Source organism: Perca flavescens, chromosome 11, assembly GCF_004354835.1.
Source record: "Perca flavescens isolate YP-PL-M2 chromosome 11, PFLA_1.0, whole genome shotgun sequence".
In the NCBI taxonomy this organism is placed as follows: Eukaryota; Metazoa; Chordata; class Actinopteri; order Perciformes; family Percidae; genus Perca; species Perca flavescens.
In genome coordinates this window covers 10136619-10153180 of record NC_041341.1, presented here as the reverse complement: position 1 = coordinate 10153180, position 16562 = coordinate 10136619, and the positions used below count along the sequence as shown (strand labels likewise).

At 40.4% G+C, this 16562-nt stretch overlaps 1 protein-coding gene across 1 annotated transcript in view; it reads left to right on the top strand.

Annotated features, from left to right (window-relative positions):
* Positions 1-16562, top strand: part of LOC114563863 (aryl hydrocarbon receptor) — a 50242-nt gene that overhangs the window by 27682 nt on the left and 5998 nt on the right. Inside the window, exons 3-8 of the mRNA XM_028590796.1 lie at positions 3396-3496; positions 8823-8912; positions 11105-11237; positions 13150-13283; positions 14334-14536; positions 15276-15385. Coding sequence (XP_028446597.1) covers positions 3396-3496; positions 8823-8912; positions 11105-11237; positions 13150-13283; positions 14334-14536; positions 15276-15385 — 771 coding nt within the window. The remainder of the gene's footprint in view (positions 1-3395; positions 3497-8822; positions 8913-11104; positions 11238-13149; positions 13284-14333; positions 14537-15275; positions 15386-16562) is intronic.

Below are 16562 nucleotides of genomic sequence, written 5' to 3'. Positions count from 1 at the left end.
TTTTCCACCTGTGAGAAATTTGTGCATTTCTTGTCGGAGTTTAAGGATGAATTGTGCAGTGAATGTCTTGTTTTATATATATTTACTCAAAGGACTGCATTCACTTTCGTTGTACATGAACAATGACAATAAAGACTATACTACAAGAATGCCACACTAAAATATCTAGCATATACGTTGCCCACGCCATCTCCTCACTATCACGTTGGATGATGTCGCAGCATTGTACTCAGCGGCCCTCGGAAAAAGTCAATCCGAGTTGTCTGTATGGGAATAGGGTCAGGGGGTGTCCAACCAAAGCCGTTACCTCGTGTGAAGGTAACAGCCTCGTCGGACTCCCCACACAAAGACAAAGCCAATATGCTATCCAGCGTCTGCTCTGACACCGCCCGCCCCTCAGATGGACTCCTTGTTAACCCCTTTTGCAGACAACAAAAGATCTGACCCAGAACCCAGTCACCCAATCATGTCATACATCACCTCCGGGGTCAAAGTTCATCGCGGGTCGCAGCATGCTGCTCCCGCAGGGTTCAGAGATTAATGTGCTCGGACCACTGCTCTGTTTCTCATGACGTCAGCGCAGCTCATCGTCTCACGTTAGAGATGTGACAATTACTCCTGATGATATCGGCTGCAGCCAGCGTTTTACTTTATTATCGTCGATCAAGTGATAATCTATTGTCAGCTAGAGCAGAGATCTTCAACTGGGGGTCAGGGAACCCCTAGGGGCTCCTCAGAGTCACTGCAGGGGGGGCTCCAAATTATTGTTGATGGGCAGAGAAAGGCGCTGGTTACCCGATTAACTGCAGGTTTGGTAAATATGACGTAAGCTGAAGTATTACAGCGTGCGCTTCCTGCTGGTTGGCCATGCCGCTGATAACGCTACATTCGCAAATGTACGCACTGTACATCTGGCCCTCAGTGAGCTTTTTGCAGGTGAAGCTGTGACTATGTTTACATGCACATAGTATCCCAGTTTTCAAAGTGTTCCAGCGGTGGAGGACTTGTTGGAGCGTGTGAACACAAGCATATCCAAAAACCTTTTGTTTTCCAAGTCTTTGATAATGTTTAAAAGTAGCTGTGTTTCTCCTGTTTTTCTTTTGGCCGGGCATCTCTCTAAACTGTCACAAACTGCAGTAAAAACCCAGATTGAAAGTTCTTTCAGATGTAAAGTTATTCACTGTCAAAGTGACGCCAAAATGAATGGGAGTCAATGGGATGCTAACGGAAGGTGATGGCTTGCTAGCCTAGAATCTCCCCATAGGAGGTACGCTTTCTGGATGCTCGCTTAACCCTCTTGATTACTTGATCTTGATCGGGGTAGTTCAAATAAACTGGACAATGTAATGTAATGGACAATTCCGCTTCCAACCTGTAGGGGGACCGAAGCGGGAAAAGTCCTCTAGTGTTGCTTTAAAGGATACGGAAAGGTAGTCCGAGTTTGGACAACAGAGAGAAACTCCCTGCTGCCATACTAAGTGCTGTGTGCTTTCATTTTAATTGGTCTGCACTCTGTAGTGAATGCACAGATGTTTTACTTTAATATTATTATTTTGGTAACATTTGCAAACAAGAGGGTTAATGCCTTAAGTATTTAAGCTCAAATCTCTCTGAATTGAGGTCTGTTGAATCTTGTTGTCTGTGCGATGTTTGAGGTGGTTTACACTTACGCTTAGGATACACATATTATTCAATTCAAAGCTTAATCTGTGCACGCATTTGTCTTTTGATCCTTTTGAATGCAAGATAACACTCGGGAAAAACATATCCCATAGACATAACTTTTTCTACATAAGCAGTGGCCCCTCCATGTATTTAACCCACCAGGCTGCTAACCACTTCACACGCATTGAGCACCCAAAAAAAAAAAAAACAGCTATGAAGTCACGCTGGGTAAAAAAGGTGAAGAACAGCTGGGGCCAATAGCCAATGAATGACTGGGAGGGAGAGGCAGAGGGGACAGGGGGAGGAGCAGGGGCAGCGGTGGGACTGGATAGAAGAGTGGCCGGGGAGGGGGAGGGGGAGGGGGAGGGGTGGTTGAGCTGGGCTGGGCTGGGCTGAGCAAGCAGTAGAGTGCAAACACAAGCAGTTTTCACATATGAACTCAGGTCCCGACGTAGTCCGGAGTTTTCCTGTCACGCATGTAGCATTACAACAGTAAATTGTTCGTGGCAGATGTGTCTTCACTAACTAAAAAATACTCCATTTGATTTAGGCGAGGGATGGTGGCGCCTGGGTAGCTAAAAACTGGACATGATGCGGATTGCGCTGCATCACATAGCCGGTTCATAATTTGGTCATAAACAACCGGGCCTCTTGCCGTTCCTTAAATTTGTTAAATTTGACGATTTCGGCGTCAGAAGATCCTAAATCTCGTTGTTTCTCAACTGAGACATTTTTGTTGCCATTTCTGTGTGAATCATCCTCCTTCTGCACCCTCGGATGTTTGTTCTCTTTCGGTTTTGCACGCGTGAAACGTCGTCAACACGCCCACCATTTTCCATGCTTTTTGAGCCGTTAAAGCTGCCCTGTGGTCTCTGGGACCCTAAACAGAATATTAGGGTTAAGAGAGGTTTATTTTATTTTAATTTATTTCTGTAGAGGTTTACTCCTCGACGCAGCAGGTGCTGGTTCGGTTCTGACCTGCGGCCCTTTGCTGCATGTCATTCCCCCTCTCTCTCCCCTTTCATGTCTTCAGCTGTCTTCTATAAATAAAGGCTTAAAAAATGTTTTTCATGCTGCAACAAACAAATATTTTCATTGCTGAATAAAATGCTGATTATTATTTCAATTAATTGATTGTCTGGTCTAAAATATCATGTATAAAATGTCTCAAAAGTGCCTAAACCATCTTTAAATTACTTATTTTGTTCAATCATCAGTTCAAAACCCAAATGTGTTCAGTTTACTGTCAGATAAGGCAAAGAAGAGGAGCAAGTATTCACAGTTGAGAGGCTGAAAACTTTATTGTTTTTATCAAAATAGTTGCGGATTCACTTTATCCATGCAGTTTGTTTCAGTGCTGTGGATGTCAAAGACTAATATTCAATGTAAACTATGCGGTGTTGTAGGACTAAAGCGATCTCGGTAGACTGAAACAACAACAGGAGATTTGTTTTTCTGTTGTATGTCATTGATGTCATGGAAATCGCGACTTAAGCAAGTTTGACAAAATAAAAGGTCTGGATTTGGTGAATTAGACTTCCAGATTGCATGCAGTGAATGTTTAATGAGTTGGGATGGGGCGTACATGCAGCGTCTTTAGAATACTAGAATACAATCTGACAGTCACAGCAGCGCTTTGCAAACATTATCACAGGACTATAAAAAAAAAAACTGTCTGCCTCTCTCCTCCACCACTCCCTCCCTCCCTCCCTGTGTGTCCCTCTCTACAGTCGCCCTGACCGGAGTGACTCCTGCTGCTGGGAATGATGACGACAGCAAAGCAGCAGGATCGGTGGAGACCAAGATCCCTGAGGGGGAACTGTTGCTGCAGGTCAGTATTAAAGCTGTGTTTGTTGCTATCCACTATGTTTTTATTTATATATCTTTATGAACTTTTGTACCTATTACTCTTTAAATGATTTTCGATTCAATATCTTAACACAAACACTTCATTTCCCAAACAGCCAAACCACAGTAATCAATGTGTTCAATATGTTTTAGGGAACAGTGATTGTGTGAGGGGCAACTGCACTGATATCATTTGTGTCTGGACCGCGCCAGTGTTTTCTTTTTTTTTTTTTTCTTTCTGACAAATGTCCAAAATCTATTTAGGCCAATGACCGAGGCTCAGGGCAGCTTACCACTCAATACGCCTGGCTCTGTCTGTGGTGCCATCATGAAACCTTAGTCGACTGTTTAGACAAGCCAGCCTGCTGCTGAACTGGGGGGTAAACCTTGTGCCTGGGACTAATCTGAATACAACCTTAAGAGCTCTATGTTTGGGTTAATAGTTATTACAAATTGATTCCTTCCTAAACATAGATTCTTTTGAACAGAAAAGTGATATTTAAAGCTTGATGACGTGATTAAAAAAACAGATTTCATCCCGTTTATTGTACTGGGTTTATTGCAGGTTATAAAAAAAACAGTGACCCACCCCCACCCCCACTCCCCACTCCCCAGTGCCACATCTCCATTAACAGTGAGCCAGTTGAGATCAAATACCTTGGAATCAATATTGACGGTAACATTTTGTCTTCTATCACACTACTGACATCCACAAATGCTGCCAACAGATGCTCTCCACCAACAGGAAGCCTCAGTGTGTACAAGCTGTAAAAAAAATCCTCCAACGGAAGATAAATGGTCTATCTGTCTAGTCCTCAAATGTACATTTAGGCCATTTGATACATTTTATTTATGTTTTTAAAGATCATGATATCATCACCCAAAAAATTTGCAGAAAATTTGTTTTTACAACTTGGGTCCTTTTTTTCGCAGGTTCAAGCCAACATTTCTGTCAGTTATGGTCACATTTAAAAGAATGTCATAGGGGTAAAAATTCATTTTCTTGCAGAGAGTTCTATGAGAAGATCAATACCACTCTCACTTCTGTATGCTAAACATGAAACTACAGCTGCTGGTTAGCTTAGTTTAGCATAAAAACTGTAAGCAAATAGCTAGCTGTTTTTGCCGCTCTTTAACGACTTCACCCGACTTCCTCCTTTACACTGCCATTAGAGGGCGCTGTCACTTCAACAGTTTTGGGGCACTTTGTGAAATGACTAGGTATATAGGGCTGGGTGTCGTTCAACATTTTTTCATACCAATACCAAGACTTCGGTACCGGTTCCTAAACAATTTTTTCAATACCAATTTTATAAAACAATAAAAACTGACATTACATTACGACACAAATCTTTTTAGTCATTTCCTCCTACTACGTAAGCCCCGTCTCTGTGTAACGTAATGTTTTTCCTGCGTGTCAACGTTAGAGCCAATCACAGGCATTATTAGATTTTGGTAGAAAAATGCTTCCTGACGCCGATGAGATTTACTCCTTTGAATGACGAGGCATTTTTTTCAATCCTCGATACCATAGAGGCAATTCGGTACCCAACCCTACTGGTGTTGTTATTCTTGGTGGGACAGTCTCCCTTTGGGATGAAATGGAACACTGACTGGGAGCCACCAAACATCGGTGTTCAGGGACGGACTGGGGCTAAAACACAGCCCTGGACTTTTTCTCAAATAGGCCCATCATCCGGCCATTTGCATCTAGCCATGCGCGACAGACACTAGCCAGGATATCCTGATACTATGCCACAACACTGTAGCCTATCAGACAAGGTATTCATAGCAAGTAACATCTCAAATGATGTTTGTGGTTATTAATGAAGCCTCAGCCTTCAAATAAAAACAAAAAATTTACAATGCCATTACATCTGCATTGAAATTTAAAATACAAATAATGAAATGTCACTGGCTACAGAAACCCCAAATTACACAAACTTGTAAACAGTACAGAGTGTTACTGACAACACTTTCAGAGACAAAGTAGGCTACTTGCTGTACCTGGACATGGGGATTAGATATATTGTAGGCCTATACCAAAACTACACTGAGAGTGTTAGTTATTATATACTATAACTATTCAAATATATAACATGTGTTACTGTGTTAAAGAATTAGCATTGAATAACCTATTTAATATTTATTACACTTTTGATTCATATTAAGGCTGTGGAATGATGAAAATGACTAGGCCCTATCAATGTTGTCTGTGAAGCTTTCACAACCAACCACCAGGTCTTTGCCAGTTCCACAATAGTAAACTAAATATGAAAGACAAGGAAAAACTGCACTCTGATGGAAGACAGACATAAAGTGCAAGCTAGGATCTTTTGGTTAAACTTTTGGTTACATTTGGTGAATTATTTCGCCTCCTTCCCTGTTTGTTAGCACGTTTAGAGTTGTACTGATGCATGCCTGATGTTTTCCCGTTTAATTTAATACCATAGTCTTCATCCTAGCAGCAAAAGTGAGCTCACTACAACCTCTCATATACAACCAAGTGAAATCGCGGTCAACCCGCGATTTCACTTGGTTGTAACGCGTTTAGTGTTTCAAATGAACCTAACAGAAATTATTAAATATGTTCAGTTTGACAGCACTAAATGGCACGATAATTTTCATAATCATGATGTTCAAAAATCCAATATAAGTGTAATATTTCACATTTATGCATACTTTTGGTCATGGAGTGTAGAGAGTAATAAAAGACAAATGGAAGGTATCTCTGTTTGGTAACACTTTACTTGAAGGTATCTACATAAGAGTGCCATGAAACTGTCATGAATGTGTCATAAACATTATAAACAAGTCCTAAACGTTTATGGCATATCGCTTCTGTCACTGAGTGTCATTCGTTTCTTGTCAGGACAAGTTAGGGTTAGGGTTAGGGTTCATGTGTCATGACAGTGCCATGTGTTCATGACAGTGTCATGTCACTCTTATGTAGATAACTTCAAGTAATGTTACCCTTATTTTTAACCATGAATATTGTCTGGTTTTCTATCTATGAGATGTTTGTGAACAGCTGCTCCATAATATGACAAACGACAATTGACTCAACAAAATTTAAAACATCATCGGTAAATGATCTCTTTTGTAAAACTGAGCATTTTTTTTCTGCTTGAACATATGGTATATTTCACTGGACTATCAGGTCACAGTTGAGCCTTTTAAGGAAAAAGGTCATTCAACAATCCCGTTTTTTCCATTCCGGTGAAACCGAAAGGAAAACATTCTCTCCTGGTTCACGGCGGTTAGGTGCCCTCAGCACTGGAACTGTGATTGGGTGGAGAGCGGGCTCGCTGGCTGCCAGATCTTTTTGGGATCTGCTGGAGTCATTGATTTTCCAGTCCAGTTCCTCCCAATGTGCATCGCACTGGCATTCCAGGAGAGGAGAGGAAACAGCCTGGCCACCATACCCCTTCCAGGGAGGTTTCGTTATTATGATAAGCCTGCATTTCCCCCAGCTTGTTGGTAATGAGAAATGAAAGCTCATTTGGAGAGAAAGCGAGTGAGTGTTCCACAGGGGGCCTCTTCCTCCTCCTCTTCTTCCTCCCCCTCTTTTTCCTCCTCCTCCTCCTCCTGCTAATCGTCGGGATGAGAGGGACAGTAAAGCGGTTCACAGGCTGAGGAATGCGAGGTTTACTTCTGAAGGTTTATTTTCTTAAGCCTGAGCCCGTTTTCTTTGCTGTTCTTCACATCAGACGCTGTTGAATTATTGAGGAGCTGTGAGTGGATCAATTATTCACACTCAGAAAATGGAGGAAACATGGCAGAATGTATTAATTGTGCTTTCACTTCTTTAGTCATTGTTGAAAATAAACCTATTGAACTGGTCATCTCTGACAATAACTAACTGACAACAAACCTGCTCTAACGATGCACCCTGGCTCTCTTTACTTGCAATATATAATGCAAAATCTGTAAGCCATCGCTCTTCCTCATGACCGCATCAAATCATTTGCAGCTGGGAGGTTAATGAGTGCACATGAGTGGACTATCTGGTATTATAAAATATGGCCTCATTTCTGACGGCTGCACAGCTCTTCACATGTCATCGGGTTCAAGCAGCGACAGAGCATTTTGCAATTTTCCAAACATTGAAATGACGTTTGTGGGGGGAGGTGAAATTATTTCAAGATTAGCGCAACAAGAGTAACTGGAAAACTGATATCATAAAACAGAGTTTAGCATCCGTTTGGTGGCTGTTTTTGTCCAACACTCAGCCTTGACATTTGTGCGTTTGTGTTTACTCTGGAGGACATGTGGGAAAGATCATTGGGGTGAATCACTGTTGCATTATCAAAAAGAAAAAAAATGTCTCCAGCGTTAGTCATCCCAGGCAGCCCGTGGGCTGATTTAGGAAAGAGATGACTGTACTTGTACTGATGTGTGTGTGTGTGTGTGTGTGTGGCTGTGTGAGGACAGTATACAGTATATGTGATAGTGAGTGTTTGTGTACATGTCTGTGTGTTTGTTTACCACATGTTACCACACAGGACGGGGGGAGGCGCGTGTGCGTTTAGTGAGGTGGAAATGTTGGACCAGCTGTTCCTCTTTGAATTCCATTTCACTTTAACATGCCAACCATTTTCCTTTCTAATCTCCTTCCTTCCTTCCTTCCTTCCTTTATCCTTCCTTCCTTCCTTCCCTTCTTTTTTTCCTTCCTTCCTTCCTTCCTTCCTTCCTTCCTTCCTTCCTTCCTTCCTACCTTCTTTTCTTTTGTTACCGTGTACTCTGACATCACAAACCTGAATATCCACGCTGCAGCTGTGGCTAACAAACGGAGGAAACTTTACATGATTTTTTTTTTTCCTTTTACAGAAATAGAAGACATTTAATAATTCATATCAATAAAAAGGTTTTAAATGCAAAGGGTTGACAGTTGCACATTATGTTTGTATGCCAATGTGCTACATATATTTTTGTTGACTGATGTCCACATTTATTCTGCCTAGATGATAAAAAATAATATTTATTTTCCACATTGTTTGCATTATAAATCTGTATTTTACTGGTGGGCTCGCTTCTGTCTTCTTCAGAATACACAGCTGGCTATCTCTACGTGAAATAACCAGCATTTTTCAGGATCACTTGCAAATCAACCTGTCATATAAAATATTTATATATATATATATTTATATTTGGGTCGATCAGAGCCACAAAAAAACATCCCTCGCTGCAACATTACGTAGGTGAACTTTTGCCGATGACAATGTGTTTCTCTAGTTTCTTAAAGCTCTCACACAGTGAGACGTCTCCGCTAACTGTCTGTCTGTGTGCATCGTCTGTTTAACCCACAGGCTCTCAACGGTTTTGTCATGGTTCTCACTGCCAGTGGGACCATCTTCTACTCCTCTCACACCATCCAGGACTACTTGGGCTTCCACCAGGTATTAAATCACTACCAGTCTTTTTCTATACCCCTGGCCACATGGGTGGCTTGTGGCCCGGAGGTAAAATATTTGCCCCACAACCACAAGGTCCCTGGACGCTGTATGTATAGCTTTCCACTGCTCCTAATAGTAAGGATGGGTTAAATGCAGTAATAGAATTTCATTACATTGTACTGTGTGTATGTGACGATTAAGAATAGTTTGAGGTTTGACTTTTAATCCTCTCCAAGTGAAATGAAATTCTACTTTTATGTTATCAAACAATGATAAAGACTCAAGTAAGTTGTAATATTTGATCCTTATTAACAATGTATAAACACATCATGGACCGGGTCATAGATGCGTTAGAGTTCATACTGAGAGTGGAGGTGATTGGTTAAGAGGAACAGTCATATCTAAGTGCAATATGTCCCTTACTGGAAAGAGAGTGACTTTTATCTATAATTTGTTTGACCGCACACATTTTTAGGTACCCCCGTTTCTACTATGTCATAGAGTTTGAGTTGGAACATTTGATCCACTTTTATCTGCCTTGGACTTGAACTTGCGACAAACTTCCCAAAACATTGTAGTTGTTTCATCAACATCCTTTTTTTGTGATCAAATGTTGTTGTTTTTTGTTAAGCATAGGCTATACAATAGTTTAGAACATTTTGCTTCACTCTCCCCGTGTTTCGACATCCCTTAGAAAACTCCTTATGATACAATAATGAGCGGAAAAAATTATTGAACCTATATGTAATTGTCCAACATTGGCGTTTTACTTGCCCCGGGCCATCGGGCAACCCCTTATGGTTGAACGATGCATCTTTGATGTCATTCGTATTTATCGCAGCTTTCATTTCCAGGAGCATAAACCTATCTATAGAGGCACATATCTCATCATATGAAACATCCCGAGGCTGCGTTTTACGAATGGATACAGTAGACCGGTCTGGATGGAGGGCTTGCGTGCAGCGTCTGCTGGGAGCGGCTCGGGGGTCTCGTTTGATCCACTAGTCTACTCCCTGCACGGTGCCGCACAGTCAAAGGCTCAAACAACAGCCAAAAAACACCTGACCTATTTATAGCATGGCCTTTAGTACAGACCACCAGTCACAGCAATGGACAGAGCAGCACACACTGAGACTGGTTGGACAGCTGGGCGTACCTGTGCACTCGTGTTTTGAGTATCTACTACAGGGAGAGGTTACTCATACATACTGCTGGAGAGGGGCTGCACTATATGAGTAAAATATGCAATATGCGATAACGTTGTTGAATAGCGCGACACCAGATATTAAAAGGTACTCGGCCCTGCATTTCTGCTTCTTTCAGTATTCTGCTTGACAAATTGCTTGTTGGATTTAAAACAAATAAAAAGGAAATCATTCTTTTATTGAAGTTGAACATTGAATTGAATATAAAAGGGACCACTGAAAGTGTAGTTTTCGACGGATATTTTCTTTCATCTAACTCTCGAGTGTCTTTCGCGATATGTCACAGCCTTTGGTGATGTGTTAATGTGCCAGTTGATGTTGCGTTGCCGATAAAAAAAAAAAAACAGTATATTGTGTAGCCCTATGTTGGAGCCACACACACATACACACACACAAACACACACACACTGATCGGTTGATGTGACTAATACTAGAGCTGCAGCCACTGCTACAATTATTCTGGCATAAGCCAGTCCCTCCAGAAAAATGCGATTATGCGATCGCATAATTCAATGCATAATCAGCCAAAGTCCGCATATTTATGCGGGGGCTGCATTTTTTCGAATACGCCGCACTTTCGCCGCATAAATTGCAGATTTCCGCGCAAAATATGCGGCGGCTTGCATTTCATAATCCCTGCCTTGTTGTTGCAAAAAAGTCACATATATCTTAGCAGAAAATTTTAAAAATGTTGTGTTTACTTCAGACAAGAGCAACCATTTTCCCCTGTTGTCATGGGAACGTTATTAAGTGACGTAATTACGCGAAGTGAACATCATCGAAAAGCAGGGTGTCGGGGGTTCCCGCAATTTTTGCAAGTTCCCGCAATTTCATCGCATAAAACTGCATAAATATCCCGCATATTCCATCACATTTTTTAAGAAAACGTGCCACATAATCAAGGATTTTTGCCCACAACAATCACAAAAAAAAAAATTCTTTTCTGGAAGGACTGATAAGCTAATTCTCCCTCTCGTTATTGTTTCTCAGACGGATGTCATGCACCAGAGCGTGTACGAGCTGGTCCACACGGAGGACCAGCAGGAGCTCAGGAGAAACTTGCACTGGGCTTTGAATCCTCCTCCTGCCGCTGCATCTGCCATCACCCAGGACTCCCCCCAAGGTGATCACTCTCTCCTCCTACATGAGACTACTATTAAGACCACATGAAAACTGAGAGATCCTGGTTGGACTGAAGACAGGTTTCTAAACTGAAAGCCTTGTCTGAAGGGGCAAGGAAGTTGTTTTGTTGAGATGAAGAGTCTACCTTGGCTCCTAGTACTGTTTCTGCAATTGATTTATTTTATGTAGAAATGGCTGTTAAATCTGTGAAGTTTGCAAACATCTTGCGGAAATGGGAATCCTGCAAACGTTTGCAGGTATTTCGCAGGCATTGGTTGAATATTCATTGACTCATCTTTTTGCATAATCACAGGTTCTTGCAAGAAAAGCAGCTTTTCATGGTTTTATTTTGTTTCTGTCGACTTTGAATGAAGTGTATTTTACGATGCTAAAATTACTGTTTATTTACATGGAGTCTGGTGGGTTTAGCAAAAGCAATATCACGGATGTTTTTCGGTTTAAAAAAAAAGGATCTTACTCTTTAACAGAAAGGTAGACCTCCTTAGAAATCCTTTCCATAATGTTGTCAGACACTTACGTAGAATATTTATCTGAGCCTGTCAGTGGCAAAAAAAGCACTTTTGTGAACATAAATACAAGCTGGACAACTGCCCTGTTAACTTACGTTACAGCTTGTTTCGCCGCTGCCGACTGCAGCGATCTCACTTAATACTGGACCAATGTCAAAGATTGTTGTTCCCATCAGTCACATAGACAAAACATAGGAAAATAGGGTTGAATAAAATGGTAGTTACCCTTTTAATAGGTGTCTTTATGTTTCAGTAAAACCAATGTTTAATGCGCTGAACTCCACTCCAGCCCACATTCTATGAGAACATACACAATTGGACATCAACATCAGATGGTTAAGTACATGCAGTGTAAGGCATTAAGGTATAAGACCATCCCCAGGTCAAGTCACATAACCCTGTAATCTTCACTGCGGCTTAGGAGGTGAAGTGGTCCCAGATCTGTATTTGGGTTTTAAGATGCTTACGTCTGTTTGCTTTGGTTCGGAGTGAAGCGTTTAAACTAAGATGCACAGCTCTGACACAACTTCCTCACTCCAGCAGTGAGAAGCCGTTTACAGTCCCCCCACCCCTCGGACTACATTGAATGCTGTCACTTTGTGCGTTAAGAATTAGCTCCCGGGCCTCATTACATAAGTGCATTTTTTACACTAGAGGGCAGCTGATGATAAGAGACAAGATTAAAGTCCAGCTACAGGATGAATGCAGAGGGCGGCATGATATGTTTACTTTTAAAACGTGTTCTTAATTTTCACATTTGTGACGTTTATTAATGCATTCCAACATACCAGGAATTAAGAAACACTGATTCACTGTGTCAGTTAAAGATTAAAAGCCTTTACTATACAGGTGTCCAACATGCTGTATGTACTAACTAATCTTTAGCTTCCATGATGGGACAGATCTTCAAGTGGAACTCTATATGTGAACGAGGTAGCATTTCGAGAGAAATTCAATCAACTTCTTTTTTGATTGCCTCGTTTATAAGTAGACGTGGTGCTGCATATACAGAGCGATACGGAGCTGTGGAGGATTGTTAGCTCACTGGGTTTTTAACCCCTGATTCCCAAGTTAAACTGACTCTATGAAAAAACGTCTGGAGCGCTCGGAAGTTCGAAACAAATCATGAAGGTGTTCGAAAGGGAACAAAAAACTTCAAAAGAGAAAAAAGGTCCAAGGCATTCTTTTTTTTTTGTTTTAAAAATTTGAATGGCTATTTCATATGGAAATCTTTAATTTAAAAATAGAACTGGGCAGCAACCCATGCGTATATGAAATAGCCATTCAAATTTTTTACCAAGAAGAGTGCCTTGGACCGTTTTTCTCTTAAACTGACTCTATAGCCATTGTCACTGAAATCAGATCATACTTTTGTAATTGCAGAGATGGAACCAGACAGCAGCTCATCTGTCGTCACCTACAACCCTGAGCAGCTTCCCCCAGAGAACTCGTCCTTCCTGGAGAGGAACTTTGTGTGTCGCTTTCGCTGCCTGCTGGACAACTCCTCCGGCTTTCTGGTAGGTTCAATGTTCAAACTAAAGAGAGAAAACCTGCCGAATGAAGGTTTATTTTCTGCTTAAGACATGAGACTTTTGACTTAACTTTTGATAAAAAGTATTTGTCTGCAGCGAGTAGAGGTCTGGTTGATACTGTTGAGTTGTGTATATGCTCATGTGTATATGCTTATTTTTAGCTCTTTAAGATTCTCTGTATATAGCTGTTTAAAAACTAAAACTGTATTTAACTAATTATGGGTGTGATAAGTATGTCAAGCTCTATAATTGCATCAAGTTTTAGTAAATAATTATTTAATTATCGAGGGGTAGGATTAAATAAGTTTTAATACTTCTTCCTACTCCTTTTTCGCGCATGTAAATGAAGGAAATTCCCTAATGAATTATCTCTTTCTCTTTTTTTAACCTTTTTTTCGATTTTGTGGATATGTTTTTAACAACTTCTGTGGTCTTTTTTTATGTTGAATTGTACATGCTTGAAATAAATACATAAATAGATATAAATTTCCATTTCCACCTGCTCCCACAGATGAACCATCCCTCTCCCACCCACAACAAGTTTTTTTCTTAAAGATGTGTCTTCACTTTTGTGCAGAGTAGATAGGACACAGCTCTGTTATAGAAACACTACTACAGTCACTACATACACATTACTATACTGTTTTTAAGAGACATAAAGAAAAACATAGGTCTTTTTAAAGGTTTAAGAAAATAGCTTCAGGAGAGGAGCTGAAGGATTCTTTCCTTGGTTTTCTGATAGTTTACAGTATGGTGTGATTGAGATGGAAACATTATTTTTAGCTACATTTTAGTATACAAATGTGTGCATTAACGAGCGCATGGATGGACAGCAGATAATTGGACCACACTGAAGGCCATGGGCTTCGTAGAAATACAGTACAGTGTTAGTATGAACCCCCATGACATGTATTGTGAAACCCATGGAAACATACCAATCCTGCAAAAGCTACTGTGGGGCTGAGTTCTGAGCTCTGCAGTCTCTCAGATATCAACACATTTGAAGGACTTTCATTTATTTCCGTTTCTTTCCAGGCTCTGAACATCCAGGGCAGACTTAAGTTTCTGCATGGACAGAACCAGCGGCAAGAAAACAAAGGAAAGGCCCAGCCTCAGCTCGCCCTTTTCGCCATTGCGACTCCTCTGCAGCCTCCATCTATCCTGGAGATCAGGACCAAGAACATGATCTTCAGAACCAAACACAAGCTGGACTTCACGCCCTTCGGCTGTGATGCAAAGTAAGATACTGGCATGCAACATACACATAAGCATTCCATACATTTCTTCACGTACAATATCTTCTATTATTGTAACTCGGCTTGTTTAGATGATTTTTGTGAGAATCCAGAAGCAGTAGTATCACACGTAGGCTAATTGAAATAGAATGTGTGGTCTCCTGTGTATTTGTTTTACTGCAATACTGGTTCACTAGATGTGGATGTATGATTTTTTTTTGATTTGATTTATTTTGGATTTGACAAACAACATAATCCAAAGGATAGCATGTTAAAGTGTAAACACTTATTTCCAACATGGTCGTTGGTGTTAAAACATGCAACACATAACGAAGACCTATTTCAGGTCAAAGACAATAACATGTAATACAGATCATACAAGGTTTCAAAGCATTCTAAAATAAAAAAATCATAAATCACATAAAATAATCAATCTACTATAATTAAAAAATATTGGCTACTCTATTCCATAAAAATGCCTTAACCTTGTGTCTAAAAGCCCCTCTGGTATTTACAATTTTGAGGGAAAGTGGCAGATTATTCCATAAAGTTATACCTGTATAAAAAAAAATAACTTCTAGCTGCATTATTAACTCTGGGCACTTTACAAGAACGGACACTGGCCCTAGTATTGTGATTATGCTGTGTATGAACCATTTTTGTATTGGAATGTAGATATTTGGGTGCAGAGCAACAATGTGCAGTGTTATTGACAATTAATTATGTCCTTTTCTTTGTACAGGGGGAAGATAGTGCTGGGGTACACAGAGGCTGAGCTGCGGGTACGAGGATCTGGCTATCAGTTCATCCATGCCGCAGATATGTTGTACTGCGCAGAGAACCACGTCAGAAGTAAGTTCTGTTAGTGTGCCACTGTGGTGTAGGGGTTAAGACACTGACCATGAACCACAATGTTACACAACATGTTGTTGTCTGCCTGGGGACCTTTGTTCCATTGCGCTCTCCCTAGTTTACCGGCGCTCATAAAGCTGTAATAATATATATATTATTACAGCTTTATATATACATATATATATATATATATATATATATATATATATATTTTTTTTTTTTTTTTTTTTCAAAATAGGTAAGGTCTATTAGTATTTATTTATATAAGTGTTAACTACGTATTAATTAGGAAAGAAAGTTGGGAAATTTCATTACATCAAAATTTGCACGAACAAATCATGTAGGCTTAATTTAAGTAAACTTAAGCTTTCACCAGAATGAATTTAAAGACAGATTTTAATGTGGTGAACGCACCTCTCCGCTCTCTCCACTCTCTCCGCTTAGTTGTTTTGGTCATGCTTCCACTTCCTGAGTTAGGGATCTACATAAACTCATTATAAACAAACTACAGAAAGCGGTATTCTCCAAACACTTTCTTGTGGGTCATTTCAAGACAACACAAGATATCTTAACTCTTGTGTTGTCTTCCCGTCAACTTTGAAAAAGGTTTTTGACGCCTTTTTTTCACAGTTTGTTTTTGCTTTTTCCAACGTTTTAAATTGTTGAATTTTTCTTCTACACATTTTCACCGCTTATTTCTACGTCCCATATTTTCTGATATAAAACAAAAATTTTAAACGGGTCAATTGGCCCGAAAGAGATGTTTACGTAGTCTGAAGCTGTTTTATATTGAAGAAAGGATTAGTAAATCAAATCAATCCATCTTTGATGTTTATCTGACAGAAACAGATTTAGTCATGTTAAAAAAAAAGTTGAGGCGGTCTGGTCCAACCTAGTTTGAGAGTTCGAGAGTTCAGAGAGTTCAGAGAGTTCAGAGAGCTTTCGCTAGTAATCCCGCTGGATTACGGAGCAGATTGAGCAAAACTGTAGAGCTGCCAGAGGAAAGGATAGGACCCACAAATCCGCTGCCTGAGCAAAGCATCAGAGATGATCCATACAACAGCACCAACACTCAAACGCTTCAGAGGTCGGAGAAGTTACTGACCTGACCGCTTGCTCCTTACTGTAGTGTAAGGGTCAGTGTTGTTTAATCAAGATGTAAAAGCAAGTAAAACGT